General features: G+C 39.1%; 1 protein-coding gene across 3 annotated transcripts in view; it reads left to right on the top strand.

Moving 5' to 3' along the window:
- Positions 1 to 4,868: 4,868 nt before the first annotated feature.
- The window catches only part of LOC103943732 (translation initiation factor IF-2), a 72,554-nt gene continuing 56,674 nt past the window's right edge, over positions 4,869 to 20,748 (top strand). The window contains exons 1-8 of one of the 3 annotated variants that reach the window (XM_048589107.1): positions 4,869 to 5,026; positions 5,450 to 5,525; positions 5,825 to 5,951; positions 6,282 to 6,351; positions 6,516 to 6,846; positions 7,343 to 8,422; positions 8,712 to 8,861; positions 9,069 to 9,230. In XM_048589107.1, the coding sequence (XP_048445064.1) occupies positions 5,499 to 5,525; positions 5,825 to 5,951; positions 6,282 to 6,351; positions 6,516 to 6,846; positions 7,343 to 8,422; positions 8,712 to 8,861; positions 9,069 to 9,230 (1,947 nt within the window). In that variant the 5' untranslated portion in view covers positions 4,869 to 5,026; positions 5,450 to 5,498. Of the gene's footprint in view, positions 5,027 to 5,449; positions 5,526 to 5,824; positions 5,952 to 6,281; positions 6,352 to 6,515; positions 6,847 to 7,342; positions 8,423 to 8,711; positions 8,862 to 9,068; positions 9,825 to 20,748 lie in introns of those variants that run through there. The other 2 variants (XM_009354071.3, XM_048589106.1) reach the window with 2 other exon arrangements.

Raw genomic sequence — 20,748 nt, 5'->3', positions numbered from 1 at the left:
TTCTTGAGGAGTTGTGCTATGCTTAGGAGTCTTATCCCATTGCTTGTAGGACTTCATTTTGAATTATTCTTGTAACTAAAGTTGCGTGTAATCTTTGTAGGTTTCAGTTTTGTATTTTTTTGAATTTTAAACTTCCTTGTAAGTAGGGTTTTCAAACCCTGTTTGTAATCTGAAAGTGATTATAAATATATGCATCCCACGATTGAATGGGTATGCAATTGAAGTGAAACTACTTGTGTCTTTAAGTTTTACATGGTATTGAGCCCTATTGTTTAACAACCACGATCCTTGTATTTTTTTATTTTTTTTATTTTTTATTTCTCATTTCCAATGGCTGAAAACAACGGTGTTACTTCTCAACTTCCATCCCTGTCCCCCCAAACAATCCTACCTATCCATTTTCCTCTATGACCATTGTGGTGAACATTAAGTTAGACAGAACCAACTACCTACTGTGGTTGGCCCAAATACTTCCCATTCTCAAGAGTTGAGATTTAATGGGATATATTGATGGCACTCTGGTGTGCCCCCCCCCTAACCACCACCAAAAGAACATGCTTGGTGTTGCAACTGTCAATCTTGCCTATACCTCTTGGATACAGCAGGATCAAATGATCCTTAGTTGGATCAATGTTTCTCTCATTGCTTCAGTCTTATCTGACGTAGTCAGCAAGAGAACTGCTCGAGCGACCTGGGAAGGTCTGGAGCAAAGGTATGCATCTTCTTCACCAAAAATATTTTTGTTTATGAGGAATGAATTGTTGTAGACCAAAAATGGTGATCTCTTTGTGGTGGATTACTTGGATCGCATGAATACGATTGCTGACAACCTTGCCCTAGCTGGGGAACCTGTGAGTGATGATGAGTCAGTGTAGATTATGTTGAACCATCTTGATCCAGCTTTCGAGATGACAGTTAGTGCTGCTCAAGCTCGTGATACACCCATCACATATCCGACTCTTGACGCGCTACTGTTGACTACTGAAAGAAGAATGATGAATCACGCTGCTTCTTTAGTGGAACCAGTCCCTGTCAATGCCTTTACTGTTGCAAAAGGCCGAAGGGGAGGACGCACTCGTGGTGTTGGGCATGGTGCTTCGCCCTCAAACCGTGGTGCCAGCACTTATCAATGAGGATTTAATCCTTTTCCAAATAATAACCAGAGAAATGCTGCTGGAAATATTGAATGCTGTGCTTCTAATGGTGAGCGAATGAGTATAATGGTAATGAGGCGTTGGTAGTGTAGGTAATGATTCTGGCATTTTAGTCTCACATTATGGTTCTAACAAAATTCGCACTGATGCTTGCTCATTTGACTTCCAAGACATTCTTCACTGTCCTAAAGCTTCCACTAGTATAATCTTTGCTTATAAGTTTACCTTAGATAATGACTATTATTTACTAATCTTCCTACGCTTCTTTCTTGTTTAAGGACCTCAAGACCCGGAGGATGCTTTTTCGAGGGAGATGTGAGAATGCCTTATACCCATTTTCTGGTAGCGGTGGACATCTCCACAATCCAGTCACAGCCTTTGTAGGAATTTGAATGTCGGTTCAAAAATGGCATGCTCGCCTTGGTCATCCTGCCGAGTCTAATGTAAAATTTTTAATTGCAAATAAATTGGTACCAATTCATGGTACCTTTAATGTAACCTTTTGTCAGTTGTGTCCTTTAGGAAAAAGTACTAAGTTACCTTTCAAAATGTCCTAGTCTGTTTCCCAGTTTCCTTTGCAACTTTTAAATTATGATGTCTGGTGTTCTCTAATTATTTCCAATGAAGTTTTTCGTTATTATGTGTTGTTTGAGATGATTACTCACAATATTCTTGGATTTTTCCAATGAAACACAAAGCTGAAGTTTTTGAAATATTTGTGCAATTTAAAACCAAAGTCGAAAATATGTTCAATTTAAAAATCAAAGCCCTTCAATGTGATGAAGGTGGTGAATACAAAAGCATTGTATTTCAAAAGTTTTTAGCAGTTCATGGAATTTCCCAAAGATTTTCTTGCCCAAAACACCAGGAACAAAATGGAATTGCGGAGCGAAAAGACCCACTCACAAGTACTTGTGATGTCACATCCGTTCGAGTTAGGAAGGTCGGAGTCTTCGATAGTAATCGCACCTAAGCATAATATTGGGGCCCATTAGTCAAACTCAACTAAAACGACTAAATTTGGAAAAACATAATGCAGATTTGGAATCAAACATTGACTTACGCTGAGAAGGGTCTCGGACAAATTTTGTAAAAAGTCAATTGAGCCACCGAGATGGTCAACTATGTCAAAACTTTGGAAATTCACTATGGATGTCAAAAATGGACTCGAGGCATTAAAATTAGCTTAGGAGGGTTTTCGAGAAAATTTCAAAAAAGTCAACACAGGGAATATTCCAAGAATATTCTAGGAATATTTTGAGCCCATTTCGAAACTGGGCCGGGCTAGAAACAACGCCCCAAAGGTTTGGGCCAAAGGTCATTTTTTTGTATCGGGTCGGGTTGACCCATTTGGGCTCGCAGGTCGTTGGACCCAAAGAAGAAGAAGGTCGGAATTTATGGAGGGAGCCCGGAAACTTACAACGTATATAACAAGTTCAAAACTCAACCATTTTCTACGGTTCAAAAGCCAAAATGAAGTTTAGAGTATGAGGAACAAGAATCTATCTAAGTAGGGCTGAGTTGTGTCCGGAGTTGGTCGGAAAAAGCTTGTAAAGGCTTCGGGTCAACCTAAAAATCTGCAAAATTTTCCCTGAGTTGGTTCTACATTCAACCATCACAATAAATTTTCAAAATTACTCTAATCGTACACTAAAACGTGATCCAAGAAGGTTTAGGTTAGTTTCGAGGCTCACCTTCGTTGGGAACGACGATAACTCGTCGGAGAAAAATACTGAACAATGGCGGCGCCATTGTACAGAGAGGGAAGGAGAGATATCACGTTCCAGGGCTTGGGGTTCACGACATAGGTTGATGCGGTGGTGCAGTCATGCTCGCAAAAGTAGTAACAATGCGGTGGCGGTGGCGTGTGGATCCCAGAGAAAGATAGTAAGTGAGAGAGGAAGTAACAAAGAGAGGGGGAAAAGAAAGAGAGATCTGGGAGAGTGAGGGAAGAGAGACGTGGCAAGAAGAGAGTGGAGACTTTGATGTGGGTGTGGACCCCATGGGCCAAATTTTTTTATAAAATATGTAAAATATCCCGCTAAATATTATTAAATTAATAGTATAATAATAAAATAATTATAAGAAATATATAAAATAGTAATTTTTACAAAAGTTTTTTCAGATTTGTAGTTCCATAAAATCTTCGTCAGAACTTCGAATTCGATTCCGCTTGTGCCTATGCGTTTGTACCGTCAAGTACTTCGAGAATACAGTAAAATAAAAGCTTATACACGTCACAAAAAGATGATCAATGAAAGTTAACAATCATACCACTAGGGGTATTTTTGTCAATTCACTCTTGTAAAATAAATAGAATCGTAAAATTAAGGACATGTTGTTACATTGCGTGTGAGTGATTTCAGTTATGTCGATCCGCGTCACCGCCGACTCTAGTTGTGGTTAGAGTCGGTGGCAGTTTCATCATTACACCATGTTTTCCTTTGGGTTTTCCTCTTCCCTTCTCTTTCAGTTGCTTGTAATTTTCACCATCACTGCCTATCACGATCTCCCCCTCTTTTTCTCTCCTTCCCTGTGATCTCACCATGTTGAGCTCTAATCCCCAATCATATGTGTCCTCCATCCTCCCATTTGCATTGCCTTCCATCTTTTTATTCATCTGGCTCTATCATCTCTTTGGCCATACCTAATTCCATTCAACTACTACCGGTGCTCACCTCGATTTGTTGCGCATCTATGGGAAGGTGTGTAGAGTTTTGGCTCGTGTTCACATCAGCACCTTTGTTGACCCTTGTTGGTCCTCCTCGATGTTCACCCTTGTCGGCGATGTTGCTCGTGGGATCTGTCATCATGTGTGCTTCCTTGGTTCTTGTTTATTGGTTCGGTTAATGGTGGTGGTTGTTTTGGCAGGTCTTCGAGGTTGATGCGGCCTTTTACCTTGTTAATGTTGAGGTTCTTGTTAGCGAGATCTCTGGTGCTCAATGATCAGCGGTAGTAACGGCGACAAGGTTGCTAGGGTTTTGTTTCTGTGTGTTTGTTATGGACTCAACCCTTGGGTTGGGTTTTGCTTCTGTTTGTTCGTTATGGGCTTAACTTTTGTGTTGGGTATTTTGCTTTGGGGGTCCATCTTTTAATGTTGTGCTTTATTTGTAATTGGGCCTCTATGCTATGTATGTATGCTTGTTTGTTAATGAAACTTTACCCCTGACGGAAAAAAAGGTTAGATTTGGTTTAATTATGCTTTTAATTTGAGACTTAAATCGAATCAATCTGAACTATGACATTACATTGGTTCATAGTGTAATTTGAGACTAGAATTGAAAAATGACCCGCTTTTGAAAACCTAAATAGAATTGAGATTTAGGGCTTGTTTAGAAATGTTTTTAAAATGATTGAAATCGTTTTTGGTGAAAATATTTTTGAAACCAATTCTCAGTAAAAATCAAGTGGTTCCTGAAAAGCTCTTTAAGTGCTTCCTGCAAAAAAAAACCATTCAATTAAACCAAAAACATTTTTAATAATTTTAAAAACAATTCTAAACGAGCCCTTACTGAATGTCTCTTGCTTTAAAAAAGGCGTGACGAACCAAGAAAACAATATAGCAACCAGCAGCCGTCCAAGCCCGACATCAGCCCTAAAGTTATATCGGGTCATAATTCTCTACTGAGATTAGACACAATCCAACTCATAGCGGCTTTAGTCCAAATAATTTCAGGCTGAAAAATGGGCCTCCAGGCTATTTGACAACCTCTCTCTCTCTCTCTCTCTCTCTCTCTCTCTCTCTTCTTAAGGTTCTCATTGCCTTTGAACTCTAGCTGAAAGGGGCAACCGGCAACGTGAACGAAGAAGGTTCACCGCCTTCAACAGCTCGCCACCGAGAAACCAAACCCTGCAGGTTATCCGGCAAAACCGTAAGCACAAAGCTTCCCATACTCCAACTTTGTATTGCTTCTTATTCGACTTTATTCTGTGCGCTCATAGATATTCATATTCCACCACTCGATGTGGAAGGAATTCAATGATTTTACCTTTCATGTTCGTGTTTATTTGTCGGGTTTATTCAGATTTTGAAAAAGCCATTCATTTTCGTGTTCGTCGGTTGTTCTTCAGAAAAAAAACCTGAAACTTTTTAAACTTTGTGATATGTTGTTGTGAATTCTGAGTTGAATTGGTGGATGGGCAATCTGGGTTTCGAGTTTTTAACCGCATAATGCATGTTTGTGTACTTGATAGTTCTTAATAACGTTAAATTTTGGTTACTTTCTTGGCAACCAAACAGAGCATCACTCTAGCTAATCACTGTTTTCTGTGGTTGTGTTTGTCCAACTATGCAGACATTGAAGCTTTGAAATACTTTGTTGTTTTGGCCTGGAATACTTATGAATGGCGTGGAGAGAGCTTGGCAAAAAGGCAAGTGTTCATTTTTCTCGTAACGGACACACAAATCACACAAATGCCTCTATTATCTCTTTTGGCTGAATTGGTTTTGTTTGTTTAATATGGCTTGTAGTTCCTAAGGGATGCTGGTCTTCTAGCCGCCCCTGCTCCCTTTCTATTTTGCTTCACCCCTACCTTCGATTGTCTTATAATCTTTTCACTCATTCTTGGTTAAGCATTAAAAAAAATTGGTATTATATTTTTGTATGTGTATATATGTATCATGTATGTCATTGACATTTAGAACGTTTTGTGTGAATTTCTTGTCGCAGGGGTTACATGCCAGTATAACTACGGATTTAACTTCAAGACTACAAAGACATGCAATGGGATTTACATCTGTATCTACTGTTGAGGATGTAATAAAATCAGTTTCTGCTGCTGGCAGATGCTTACCAGGTAAACTAACATTGCACAAGGAATAACCTTCTATGTGATAATTTGGACTTCATATCTCAATAGAGCCTTCATCTTTATTCACTTTGTTTTTGTGTTTACCTTTGGAATTCAGTATACCTCAATAAATCTCTGATATTGAATACATCTCTTTTTTGTAATAACTGTGCTTTTGATTGCTTGTTGTTTCATTATCTTTAACCACATAATTTTACCAGATCATAGTTGCATGTTTTGAATTGAATCAAAACAACTTCCAGACTGCAGTATTTATTTTTTATTTTGGTAAGGTAGTACATTATACTTCATCCTTGCTCATTTTCTTAATTGTAGATCCTCCCTTTAGATTTATGTCAAGGAGGCTTGATTGTTGTGAAGGTTTGACAAAAGATTCCCTGATACGGTGAGTTGACCTTTCTGTTTATTTTGGTTGCTTGTTCATTGAATCCTTAAGGGTTGGGCTTATCCAATTTTGAAGCATTTGTTAGAAATTATTTCTTCTCAATTCAGTGTGTGTGAGGTACATTTTCTAATTTCAACCTTTGTGGTTGAAAATTTTGTGGTTAGATGCTATCATGCAAGCCCAGAACTGTTTGCCAGAAAAGGAAATGAAGACTCATTTGGTTTAAAAACTCCCAAGAAAGGGAAGTTCAAAAAGAGGGACCATAAGGCCCACCCTCCTGTTGAAGCTCCATATGTGCCTCCTAAACCACAGAGAACTACCAAACCTATGCCAGATAAGACGATCGAGATTTTTGAAGGCATGACAGTTGTTGAACTTGCAAAGCGTACTGGTGAATCAATACCAACTCTGCAAAGTATTCTTACAAATGTCGGGGAAAAGGTTGAAACAGAGTTTGATCCTCTCAGCATTGACGTTTCGGAGCTGATTGCAATGGTATTTTTCCTTATTGCCACTGAAATAATATGTTATTCTTGATTAATATATAATTTTATTGGTTAACAAATTTTAGTTTTTGAATCTCACCATATAAAATTGTGCACATACATAAACTTGAAGTCAACATATTAAAAGTGTTTTTGGAAATTCTCCAAGACTGAAATATGCTTAAATGAGAAAATTTGCTTCCAAAGCCATTCTCACTTCTTGGAAGTTGTGCGTGGGAGGGCATGTTATTTGAAGCGGATGGCTTGTTATATGTTTTACTAAAAATCATTATTGGGAAGGGTGCAATCCTCTTTGACAGTATGGCACTCCAATCAGGTCTTGCGACATTACCCATAGTTGGGCACTATATTTCATATAGTAATTAACTCAGAACTTTATACTTGCTGCTCTTTAGCATTGTTTTCCTTGAATGACATGTATTCATTATGATATTCTGCATACTGGCCACTTTAAAAACTTGAATGAGTCGTGGATTAATTTGTAGGAAGTTGGGATCAATGTTAGGAGGCTGCACTCCAATGAAGGTACAGAAATTCTACCTCGGCCACCAGTTGTAACTGTCATGGGTCACGTCGACCATGGTAAAACCTCGCTTCTAGATGCTCTACGTCAAACATCTGTGGCTGCCAAGGAAGCTGGAGGAATTACTCAGCATCTAGGTGCTTTCATTGTTGGTATGACATCAGGAGCATCAATTACATTTCTTGACACCCCTGGTCATGCAGCATTTAGTGCGATGCGGGCAAGAGGTGCTGCTGTCACAGATATAGTTGTGCTAGTTGTAGCTGCTGATGACGGGGTGATGCCTCAAACTCTTGAAGCCATGGCTCATGCAAAGGCAGCTAATGTACCGATTGTGGTTGCAATTAATAAATGTGATAAACCGGCTGCTAACCCGGAAAGAATAAAACTCCAGCTTGCTTCTGAGGGTTTGCTGCTGGAGGAGATGGGTGGAGATGTGCAGGTTGTGGAGGTTTCAGCGATAAAGAAGACTGGATTAGATAACTTGGAGGAGGCTTTGCTTCTCCAAGCTGAGATTATGGATCTCAAATCTCGAGTTGATGGGCCTGCTCAAGCTTATGTGGTGGAGGCAAGGCTTGATAAGGGAAAGGGTCCAGCGGTTACAGCAATAGTGAAAGCAGGGACTTTAGAATCCGGGCAGTATGTGGTGGTGGGATCCGAGTGGGGCAGAATAAGGGCTATTAGGGACATGGCGGGGAAGTTGGCAGAGAAGGCAAGACCCGCAATGCCAGTTGAGATTGAAGGGTTGAAGGGACTTCCAAGGGCAGGAGATGATATCATTGTTGTGGAATCTGAGGAGCGAGCTAGAATGCTGAGTGCAGGGAGGAAAAAGAAATTTGAGAGAGATAGACTTAGGAAGATTAAAGCTGAGATGGATGAGAGGAACGAGGAAGAAATATTAAAAGCAAAAAAAGCAGAAGAGTCTGGAGACGAGCCAAAGGAGGAACCCAAGCGGGTGGAATTGCCAGTAATAGTAAAAGCAGATGTGCAGGGCACTGTCCAAGCTGTTACAGATGCATTAACGAATTTAAATAGTCCTCAGGTGTGCCACAAGATTATAATAGTTACAATATTTTTCGAATAATTACTTGTTGCTTTGTAGGTTTTCCATGCAATATTATGTGCAGTAATCATCTTTTGACATTGTTCTTTTTTAAAACAAATATAAACATCATCATCCTTCGCTGAAATATGTCACATTCTAAGCTCCTTTTTGGATGGCAATACCTTTACAAAATGGTGCATTTAAAGAGGTTTTTGTATTGTTTTATACGATTCTCTTCGTCCTAACTAATCTGGCCACTCTTGATATTTCTTCAATTATTTGCCAGGTCTTTGTGAATGTAGTGCATGTTGGTGTTGGGCCTTTATCTCAGTCTGATTTGGACATAGCACAAGCCTGTGGTGCTTGCATTATTGGATTTAATATAAAGACTCCGCCCACTTCCCTCAGTTTGGCTGCAACTCGAGCCAATATAAAGGTACTAACCACTCCTTTACTGATTAAAGCCATTTCTTAAGTATGTTACTCTCACTTTTTAAATGATCAGAAGAGATGCACTTTGTCAAACAGTCTATAGGATTAGGATACTACTCTCTAATTTTGGGCGTGCACAATTGGTGTTGAACTTTTATTTACTTTAGCGTGCAAAGCTTGAAATCGAGTTATTCTGTTTTTGATGGCCTAGATAATGCTGCATCGTGTTATATATCACCTTCTGGAGGACATTGGCAATTTTATAGTAGACAAAGCCCCTGGAACTTGTGAAACCAAGGTTGCTGGGGAAGCTGAGGTGCTTAGTATTTTTGAGCTCAAAGGAAGGAGCAAGACCAAGGGACCTGATGTGAAGATTGCAGGATGCCGAGTGATTGACGGTTTAATGAGCAAATCGGGAATCTTGAGGCTACTTAGGAGCGGGGAAGTCGTATTTGAAGGATCCTGCGAATCACTCAAGCGGGAGAAACAGGATGTGGACACGGTAAAGAAGGGGAATGACTGTGGACTGGTAATCCAAGATTACGATGATTTCCGAGTTGGAGACATGGTCCAATGCTTGGAGCAAGTTGTAAGGAAGCCCAAATTCATATCGTCAGCGAGTGGTGCTGCTCGAATAGAGTGCTGATTATTTTCTTGCCAGTGATACGCTAAAGTATGACTTCAGAATTTTGATCGTTTACTATTGCATTCTGGCGACGAGAAGAAAACTCGTGGCATTACAAATTTACAATCCATAAAATCTGGATTGATATGGTATTCATCTACTCATCCAACTATATTCTTGAGCAGAAGTAGGTTAATTTTCGCAAGCATGCCGATTTTGGAAGAACGTAGTGGATTCATTCATTACTAAGAATATCGTTACACTAATTAATCTGTTGTACTATTGAGGAACTGTTGATTAACGAAACAAGGATTGGGGAAAGTGAGAAATTTATTTGCTTTCTGCCTTGTATCTATGTTTTTTAGCTGTGCATCTGTTGGTCTCGATTCAGAACAGGCGTTGGCATGAAATGGACACCTGATCCGGCCATCACACGCCGGAGGTAGAGGTGTCTACGATCAGCAGGACCTTGATCAATCTGGCCATGTTTTTCAGCAACACTTTCTAAAGTAGAGAACAAGATTTACCAGCACTTTCGAAACTGGAGAACAAGATTTTTACCGACATGCGGGGGTTTGTCTTTAGTGATTTGAACTATTGGGTGGTTCGACATTTATCTATTAAATTGGCAGTTGAAAAAAATAGTATTTCTTCAATTCAATTATGACTGTCCATTTTTCGTAATATTGAGTATGGCTGTCCATTTTTTGTAATAGTAATTGGCCTATACTATTTGAAAACAAAGGGCAATTTGATTCCACCGCCTACTATCTCTAGATTTTTTTATCTTTTTTAATTAAACATTCATCGCTTTTTAAGTTTTGATTAGACTACATTTGGTGGTATTTCATTCTCCAACTATCCTTTCGTTCCTTTATCCCATATTTTACGTGGGTTAATTCTATCTATTATAAGACTAAATATTATGGATAATCATACAATTTAAATTTTTAGAAATTAGAGATATATACATAAGAAAACAATGAAAAAATGTACACGAACCCATGCCAAAAAAACACAAGGGTAGTTTTGATATAGTCACTTCTTTTTTTAATTTGTTGGATTAAACATCTGTTGCTTTTAAGAATTTGATTAAATATTTTTCCTACAATTAAGGTGCCACTTATTTTATAAGTAACATCTTTTTAATGCCATATTACATGATTTGCCATTATGATGTACCTTTAATTAATTAATAATTATCATGTTAATATCCCAAATCTCCGAAAATGTAGTAGATTAGTTTTAAAAATCTTAACACATCAAACATGATCTAACTATGCTTCTAACGTGCATTTTATTCCTAACTCCACACCATACAAGTAACTAACGTGCTATCTTCTTCTACAACCATTAGCAATTTTTTCATTTCATTGCTTTCCTCGATCGGCCGATCAAACCCTATTTCGTTCTCCCTTGTTGGCGATATTCATTTCCTTCATATTTCATTTTATGCACACCTCTTGATCTGAGTATCCATATCAAAGGGTATGCTTTTTTGTTTTAGCACACTTTTTACCATCTTTCCATCTTTTTCACATACCATGGTACATTTGGGAAATAGAATTTAGTGATACATTTTCTTTTAAAGGATAATTTGGTATGTTTCAAACTGATATATTGGTACATTTTAAGTTAGAATGGGTACCATTCAATTTAGCATCGGTACGTTTCAAGTTGTTATTGAACGTTTCAAGGTGAAATGGGTACGTTTCAAGTTAGCATCGGTACATTTCAAGTTGTTATTGGTACGTTTCAAATTGATTTAATTTAAAATTCATATTTATTATGGGATTGTTTCAATTTAGCATTGGTACGTTTCAAGTTGTTATTGAACGTTTCAAGGTGAAATGCGTACATTTCAATTTAGCATCGGTACGTTTCAAGTTGTTATTGGTACGTTTCAAATTGACTTGAATACGTTTCAAATTGATTTCAATTTAAAATTCACATTTATATATCTCATGCCGAATAGCACTAATCTCAGTCCAAAGACTCCAAACTCATCATTTTTATCAACAACTTTTATATTAAAATAATAATTTTATGATGTGAAAGAGCCAGCAAAAGGGGTATAAACCCTGACACCAAAAAAAAATTTCAAAATTCAAAGTTTATAGATAATATTGGTGATTTAGTTAATAGCCATTAATAATATCCCTAAAAAAAGGTATAAATCTTGACAAGCCAGAAAAATTCCCATTATCAACTAAAAGGATAAAGTGGGAAATCAACATATAGCATTTTTATTTTAGAAAATAAACTAATGACATGTTGACCCTAAAAAATGACAAAGCCTACGTGGCGCGCAGGCCGAGTAACTAATGAGCTAACTACGTCATTCGGTTGATCCGAGGCGTGTCAACTCGTCGACCGAGCCTGGCAGAGGAGTACAATTTGTTGATGTTGCGTTGAGCGCGTTGCTGACTTCTCGAGCCTGAAGATAAGGCTGCTAGTTCTGTAAAGTTCACGAATCGTCGGCGCCGGATTCGGTCACAATGATTATATTCATGGGAGTATAAGCACGTCGAATCGACACCAGACTATATGGACACAAGTACTTAAAAGAGACGTATGTCTTGATGGTAAATGTGGTTCGACCGTCAGAATGCCGAACTCTGAAATTCACTTGTAAGTATCCAATCATAAAATCACTCGGCATTCAATGTGCCGAATGTTGTAACTCGTAACACCTTACTTCGCCAAGAAGGCTAATAAGATGACCTCTGCCAATAAGGATTTGGAAACCCTTCTCGACTGAGACTTGGATAGATAACTAGTCGGCCTTGACGCAATGCTGTTTATCCAAACTGAAGATGCTCCTCGGTCGGCTAATTCTACAGCAACAGTGTTGTTTATCCAAATTGAAGATGTTCGCCGATTGCCTTCACAGTGCTGTTTATCCAAACTGAAGATGTGTTGGCAGAAAAAGAAAATAAAAATTCTCAAGATGTTTGGGAGGTTTGTGCAGGGCAATTGTGTGTTGAATTTTAGGGGCTTGAATGATGCACTCTGCTCTCTATTTATAGTAACAAATCCTTCTTAAGATCAAATTGAAACCATATTCGGATTAGGACTTGTTATTCTATCCCAACTTTATCTCGATCAATCATACTCCTATTAGGACTTTGAACTCACCCCCCCCCCCCATTTTTAAGGTTGTATTCATTGCCGGCAGAGAATCCATATTGCACTAGGCCCTCTTATCGTATTGGGATTTCTTTGACCCATCCACTCATCCAAACTACTCCTTCTAGCAATAGGACTCGACCACCTTTACTGAACGGCCTAAGACCATCAGGCAGCTTATAGTATATTTGGAAAAGCTTTGGGCCGAACATAAACCTACACTTGGCCCAATAATATTATTTTGGGCCCAAACATTGCCCCCTCGCTTCTGAGGTCTTCGGCCTAGAATCCCCTAGCTGATTTTTGACATTGAAGAAGCAAACCCTACAAGATAACTACGGGATAATGAAAAGCCTTACGTATCTTATCCATCGATCGCATTTATGAAGCATGATCGCACGATCCGAATTCCCCTGCACGTCTTGCCGTGTGTCAATCCCTTAGTTAACCTGGCAGCCCTTAATCATGACCCTTAGAAACATGCGCTAGCCGAAGCGTCTCTTCCATATTAATGCATTAAATCCGCTACACACGCAATCGTGTGTCCTCAAACCACGAAAACCTCGATTCTCTCTCAGAGATTCCCTAGATATCCATAGTGATTAGTGATTTCCCGGTCGATTTCGCCCTGAAATTTAAAAATCAAACGCTTTAGAAAAACAAACGCTTAACCTTTTTTCTCGAAATGCCTATAAATACCTGAATCCCTTCCATTTGCATTTTACGCTTTCTGAAACCTTGAAACTCCTCTCGTCATTTCTACCTTCATAACCCCAGAAAACCCAGAAATTCTCATCCCAAAAATCCTTCAAATTCTCCACAATGGCCTCCAACACCTTTATTTCTGAGCTCGCTGATGAATGCAACAAATGCAAAGGCTTCATCGATCGGAGCGCCATCAAAACTCTGCGTTTTGAAAGTGATCTGAGCACCACTCATAAAATCTTGGGGCCACTCTTAAAGGATGCAGTACCATTGTCCATCACCACACTCTTCAAGGCTCACTGCTTGACACCCTTGCTACAAGGGTTCGATTGGTCAAAATGGGACCTAACAAAACCCCAAGGAGCTTGGCCTACGACCAACGCCAATTGGGCAGCCTGGGTCGTTCGAATGGAAAATTTCTTCGGTCAAGAATGGAAGGCTTTTGGTATTTATGATGCCATTATACTATCGACCATGGAGCTGGTTATGGACAAGGAACTTCTTATGGCAGCGTTAAGTCTTTGGTGCTCGGCCACCAATACCATGATCCTTCCGTTTGGCCTTCTCAGCCTCACCATCCTCGACGTTTTAGCTATTCTTGTGACTTCTCATTCTGGCGTCCCAATAGATGTCGCCCTCTTTGGATGCCCGTCGAATCTCTACCTCAAAGTGCTTTTTGACGAAGGAGCCGTCGAGATGGTCAAGAGCCTTCGAAAGAAGAGGTTCAGAAGTTATACAAGAACTTTTTCAACTACAACACCCCCATCCTCCACTTCGCTGGCTGAGGAGAGGCGAGTCTACAGAAGGGAGAACACGAAGCCTTCCTATTTTACTGGTACAACAAATTTATTTGTTGTACCAAGTCAAACAAGTGCTTGGTCGAAAATATACCAGTGGCCGAAGCCCTGGCTAGTGGTCATAATCTGGCGCTCAGCTTAGCCGTTCTCGCCAATCTTCTTCGCTGCCTGGGCAAGGCGACCATTGGCAAAATTGACCCAAACCAGAATGGTTTTCTTTGGGTATTTCAACTTTGACTACAGGTCTATTTCGCCACACTTCTGCTAGAGATCTCCAACTTCCAACCCACTACCTCGCTCAGCCTTCAGGTGGTATCCCGACCTGTGCTTCCTCACCAGGCCGAAAAAGTCTTCAAATATCTCTTTGGCCTAGATGTCCTTTCTGACGATGAGTTTTTAGTAGGGCTGGAAAAAAATCTCAAAAATCCCAAACCAAACCAAAAAAATCCCGATCCCAAACCCAAAAAATCCCAAACCAAAATTCCCGAAATTTTCGGTATGTCATCCCGAACCAAACCGAAATTTTTGGTACGGGATTCGGTATTGCATCCCCATTTTTTCGGTATTCCCATACCGAACCGAAATAAATATTATATAAATATATTATTTTTTTAATTATAAGAGAATTATTTCAACCGTTCATTGTTTTAGATTTAATTTGTGCCGTTCATTTATTTTTAGGTTAAATCCCCCATTTCAATTTTCACTTCCGTTCCATCAAGAGCTTGAAGTGCAGCCACTGTGCCACCAACCTTCCTTCACCAGAATCACCACCCAGCCACCACCACCCAGCTTGCCTTCCTTCGAATCGTCTCTGACTCTCCAGCGGCCTAGCCTTCCTTCACGAATCACCACCCAGCCACCGCCACGCCAAAGCATCAAGGACAGAACTCTCTAGCCTTCCTTCATGATTCCTTCACGAATCGTCTCCGACACTTGCGATCTCTCTCTCTCGGGCAATTTTCCCTCACAGACAGAACTCTCAATCTAGCACTGAGTCCGAGTTTCACTTTCACCCAAATTAGGTAATTAATTTATGCCGTTGGCAATTTTTTTTGTGTGTTAATAACTTTTACATTTCTTCCATCTTCATCTATAACTCTGTTTGTTAGCAGTCATTTCTTCCATCTTCATCTTCATCTGTAACTCCATCTTTATCTGTAACTCTGTAAATCTTTTTTGAAAATCGTTTCTTTTATTGATGATGCGCTGCGGTACCCATGTATTTGGCTTTGGCGGGTTGTAGGGGGATTAAAGCGTGGGTTTTGGTTGTGTATTTGGCGCTTTAGTTGTGTATGTATTTGGTTTTGGCAGGTTGTATTTGGTTTCTTTTATTGATGATGCGCTGCTGCACCCATGTGGGTTGTATTTGGTTCCTTTTATTTGGTTTTAGAGGTGGGCATCGCAGCAAACCAACGCAATGAATTTCAATTAAAAGCCTAATATTGAACTAGCAAACCAATGCAAACAGTGCAAAACCTGCATAGCAGCAGAGCATGCTTACATAGGATTGGGATTTGGGAATGTTGGATATATGCAGCATGCCAATTCAACTAATTTTGCTTATAAAACTTGTGTTCTATTTAGCATTTTCCTAGATAAGTAAACCAAATTGCTGGATGAAAGTTACTCAATATCATGTAATTTGAGATTTTCATAAATGTTTTTTTGTGTGTTATATATGTGAATTTGTTTCCTAATTAACATACCAAATTGACAACTGGAGATTATGCTTTTCATGTGGATGTTTATCCCAAAATCAGGGAAATGAATCCTTCAGTAAAATTGTTGTGAATTAATTGTAATTGTATTATATAATTTCTAAATCCGCAACAAGATCCACCCATGTGAAATGGTTGGAACAAAATCTAACTCGCCTAGATTTGTAGCAGAACAATGCCATATTGTATTGCCTTACCAATAGGGTTACATTAATGGTATTGGTAGCCACTAGTGTGATTAATCTTTGTCTCAACTAATGTTTGTTTGTTCAATTTGTTTGTTTCTATATTCCAGTTGTCTCAACTAATGTGATTAATCTTTGGATATTAGTTTCCTGCATACCTAGCCACTAGTGTGATTAATCTTTGGATATTAGTTTCCTGCATACCTAGGCAAATCAAGGAAACAAAGGAGCAAAGACCATTATGCATGCATGAACATATTAGTATACATATATATACACGGACAAGGTGGGTACAGGGCATGCAATTAGTTGAGCTCAAATTTTTTTCTTTTGTTTTTGAGTACACAATATGGTTGTTCTTCAAGACATGGGCGCCACCAAAATTTTCATTTAATTACAACTATGTGGAGGAGGAATCAAAGTTGGAATGTGGGGTGAGATGGCATTAGATTTTTTGATATGATATGCTCGTTCTGTCAAATTATTGGCATTAATCAGTATTTATTATCATAATTATTGGATATGATTTGTTCAACTGGCATGGCTTTTGGCATTTTTCCAGTCATTCATCTCTTAGTAAAACTGTATACGTGTTTCGTTTTTTGCCTTAATTCTAGGATCTGCTTGTACATATGCTAGGTTAGAGAACCATATAGCTTTCCATCATGCATGCTTTCCACAAAAGAAATCAAATGTGAATGTATTGTATACTATCCCACGATGCCTTCACCTGTTAACTTTTCACATCTTAACATTTTTCCTGGTAGTGTTAGCAGGTTTAGCACTGCTGTAGCAATTGAGGAGTTAATCATTCCACCTGTTCAAACTTCAAATTAGTCACACGTTGCGTCAGGTAATATTTTTGTTTTGGCTATAAAATCTTAGATACATGGTCTTGCTTTAATGTTTGATAGCAAAGTATGAAACTATGTCAAATTGGCAGATTGGGCAGATGCCATGAAAGTATTGAATAGGTAGATTTCTTTTGATTTCTGTTATATATTTTGAGTTATTTTTCTCACAACCATATATTTTCTATGTTGAATGCTCAGATTTTTGAACCATTTATTTTATTTATTGATTGGAATTTGGATATATGCTGAACTGTGGTTGTGATATATTAATGTGCATTGTTATTTTATTTGTTAGGATGGACGGGTCTAGTAGCCAATCTAGTACACCTATGGTCTCGATATTAGGAAAACGAAAACAAACCCAACCTAGTGGTACCCTTCAACTAGGCACTCATTCACCTCAAGATTATTTGCATAATGATTATTATGAAGATTGTTGGGATGATGATCCGGATATGGAGGAGGATATTGCATTAGAACAAATGGAAGAAGATGAGGAAGAGGGGGAAGAGGGGAAGAGGAAGTAGAAGAAGAAGAAGAAGTAGTGAGACAATGGGAGGGTCCTCCTCAGAAAAAGGGCAATAGGAGAAAGGGTCCAAGTCCGATGTGGAATGATGCTAAGAGGGTAACGATCACCAATAATAATGGGGAGAAATCTTTCATGGCCGAATACAAGCATTGCAAACTCTTAGTACCGGCACACCCTATAATTCATGGGACGACGGAAATTCTTAAGCATTTGAGGAAATGCCCGGGTTCTAGTCTCTTTGAGAATGTGGATCCGAAGTAACCTACATTGACACAAGCGAGGATGGGAGGTCCGGTTGTCACTCACACTTTCAATAAAAAAAGACTTGATAGGAGATGTGTGAGGTGGATTATAATAGCGGAGATGCCTTTTAGGGTGGTTGATCAAGAAGACTTTCGAGATTTTATTCGTGACTTGAATCCAAAATACAAACTTCCTAATAGGCATAAGGTGGCAGCGGCGGTTTTGGAGTTGTATGTTGAAGAGAAGGCTAAAATAAAAAGTGTGATTGAGGGGTTAAGAGTGAGTATTACAACCGACACTTGGACCTCAATTCAAATGATAAACTACATGGTCATCACGGCCCATTTTTTGGACACTAATTGGGGGTTGCATAAGAGGATCCTAAACTTTGTCCAAGTTACTTTTCATAAGGGTGATGATATTGGAAGATGTCTAGAGGTTTGCTTGAATGATTAGGGCATTGACAAGGTGTTTAGCATGACCGTTGACAATGCTAGTGCAAATGACACCGCCATTGCATACATGAAAAGAAGACTCAAGTCAAATGGTACTCTTTTACTTGATGGGGCTCACTTGCACATGAGGTGCGCTTGTCACATCCTCAATTTGATAGTTAAGGATGGAATGACGGAGCTTAGTTGTGAGATTGATGCCATAAGAAATTGTTTGAAGTTTATACACTCATCCCCGGCAAGGTTGGAGTCTTTTAGGGAATGTTGTGTCTTGTTGAGATTTGATAGGATGTCAAGTATCCCTTTTGATATTGTCACAAGGTGGAATGCCACATATGAGATGCTTAATAGTGCTTTCAAGTTTAAAGAAGTGTTCTCTAAGATGGCCTCTGAGTGTGACTCTTTTATTGCTTATTTTAAAGAGGAGGTCTCGAAAGAGGTTGATGAGGTGACAACAAAGACCAAGCAGGTGGGTCCTCCGGAGGTGGATGATTGGGAAAGGTCGATGAGTTTTGCTCACTTTCTTAAGAAGTTTTATGATGCCACCTTGACATTGAGTGCAAACCTTACTCCAACGTCACACTTAATACTTAGCACGGTGATTGCCTTGCAAGTGGAGATACAAGAACAAATTTTAAATGCCTCTAATGCCATTTTGCAAAGTGTGGCTACCTCAATGAAGCTCAAGTTTGACAAATATTGGGGTCACATTGAAAAGGTGAATCCTAGTCTCTTTGTAGCCTAAGTACTCGACCCAAGGTACAAATTTGATATGTTGGAGACAAATCTAGAAGAGCTTGGCTATGGATGGGACAAAATAAGGGAGGAGAAAGTAAGGGTTAAAGGCTATGTAATCGAGTTGTATAATGCATACAAGGAGGGAGTGGTTTTTAGTAGTAGTAGTACTAGTAGTACTAGTAGTAATGCTACATCAAATATGGAGTAAAGATCAAGTGTTGTATTAGATGATGTGGGGGGTGTGATCGTAGATATTGATGTTGCTTCAAGGATGACAAAGAAGATCTAACGAAAGAGAGCGGAGGCACAACAAAATGAGATAGCCAATGAAGTGGATATGTACTTCAATGATCCACATCAAAGCCTAACATACGAGGGTTTCAATCTTTTGGATTGGTGGAAAGGAAATTGTGCTCAATATCCAACTCTTAGTAAAGTTGCTAAGGATGTTTTGGCCCTTCCTAGTAGCACCGTTGCTAGTGAGAATGCCTTTAGTCTTGGTGGGAGAGTTGTTGATCCTTTTAGAACTTCCTTAACACCTAAAACGGTTGAGGCTTTAGTGTGTACTAGTGATTGGCTTAGAGGAAAGGAATTTTGTTTCTACAAGGAGCTTACACTTGACGAATTCCATTTCTACAAGGAGCTTGAACGCTTAGAAAGAAGTAAGTAAACAATTTAATTTCCTCTTTTATTTTCTTCGTATTTATTATCTATTAGACTATAATTCAATGTAAATGATTTGTGGTTTATTGTTGTACACACGGCTAATTTGGGAGGTGAGGAGAATACAACACAAGAAAATGAAATGCCACCTCCACCTCCTCGACCACTCCAAGTTGAAGTTTAACAATGTCAAAATCAATCACTACCTCCACGACCACCCATCGTAAGAGGAAGGGCTCAACCATCAACATCAAGGGAAAGAGTACAAGTACCAACAAGAAGGGAGCAACCGCAAGCATCAACAAGATCAAGGGGATGAAGGGGCTGAAGAGGCCAACAATATTTATAGACTTTAAGCTTTGCTTTTTAGCTTTTGGTTTGTAACTTAATTATTGAAACTTTGGTTCATAACTAATTTTTTTGATTTTGGGTTTGTTACTTTATTTATTTTAAAACCTTGGCTTGTAACTATTATTTTTGCTTTTGAGTTTGTTACTTTATTTATTTTAAAACCATGGCTTGTAACTATTATTTTTGCTTTTGGGTTTGGTACCTAATTTATTTTTATTGCATGCATGATGCATGTGTAGTGGGCAAATTGAAACTTTGTTATTATTGAAACTTTGTGCACAAATGGGCAGTGGGTAGATTGAAACTTAATTTATGAAATTATGCCAAATTTGTGCAGTGGGTAGTGGGCAAATTAGTAGAAATAACAAATTGGCAGTTTGGGCCCAAAAGCATAATATGTCAAATTTTAGCCCAAAAACATAATATGTCAAATTTTAGTCCAAAAGCCCAAAAGCACTTTGGGATTCCCAATTTGTCCCGAAATCCTGAAATTATTTCGGGATTCCTGAAAATTGGGATTCTCGAAAATTTGGTTTGGGATTGGTATTGAATTTGGGATTCTCGAAAATTTCGGTTTGGAAATCGGGATAAGGGTTTCGGTATGGGATCCCATACCGAACCACCCCTGTTCCATCAGTGTGTCGTCGTCAAGAGAACCCTTGTTCCATCAGGCTTCCAACATCAGCATGGAGTGAATTAGGGATCGATCATGTTAACAAGCGACCTTCCCCTCGGTTGTGACTTTCGCTGAGCGAGTTGGGAGGTCTACCACCCCCACTTCACTGCCCAACAACTTGGCTACCTACAAGGTTGTCCAGTACCTCTACTTACTTCCCGCTCCCTTCTAAGCTGAGAACGCCTTTCTGGCTCTTCACAGAGGGAGTGTAGAGATTCTGAAA

The sequence above is a fragment of a genome, unplaced genomic scaffold (assembly GCF_019419815.1).
Source record: "Pyrus x bretschneideri cultivar Hongxiangsu unplaced genomic scaffold, Pyrus_bretschneideri_v1 Contig3, whole genome shotgun sequence".
In the NCBI taxonomy this organism is placed as follows: domain Eukaryota; kingdom Viridiplantae; phylum Streptophyta; class Magnoliopsida; order Rosales; family Rosaceae; genus Pyrus; species Pyrus x bretschneideri.
Note: the sequence above shows the minus strand (reverse complement) of the source record. Positions and strands in the feature narration are given on the sequence as shown.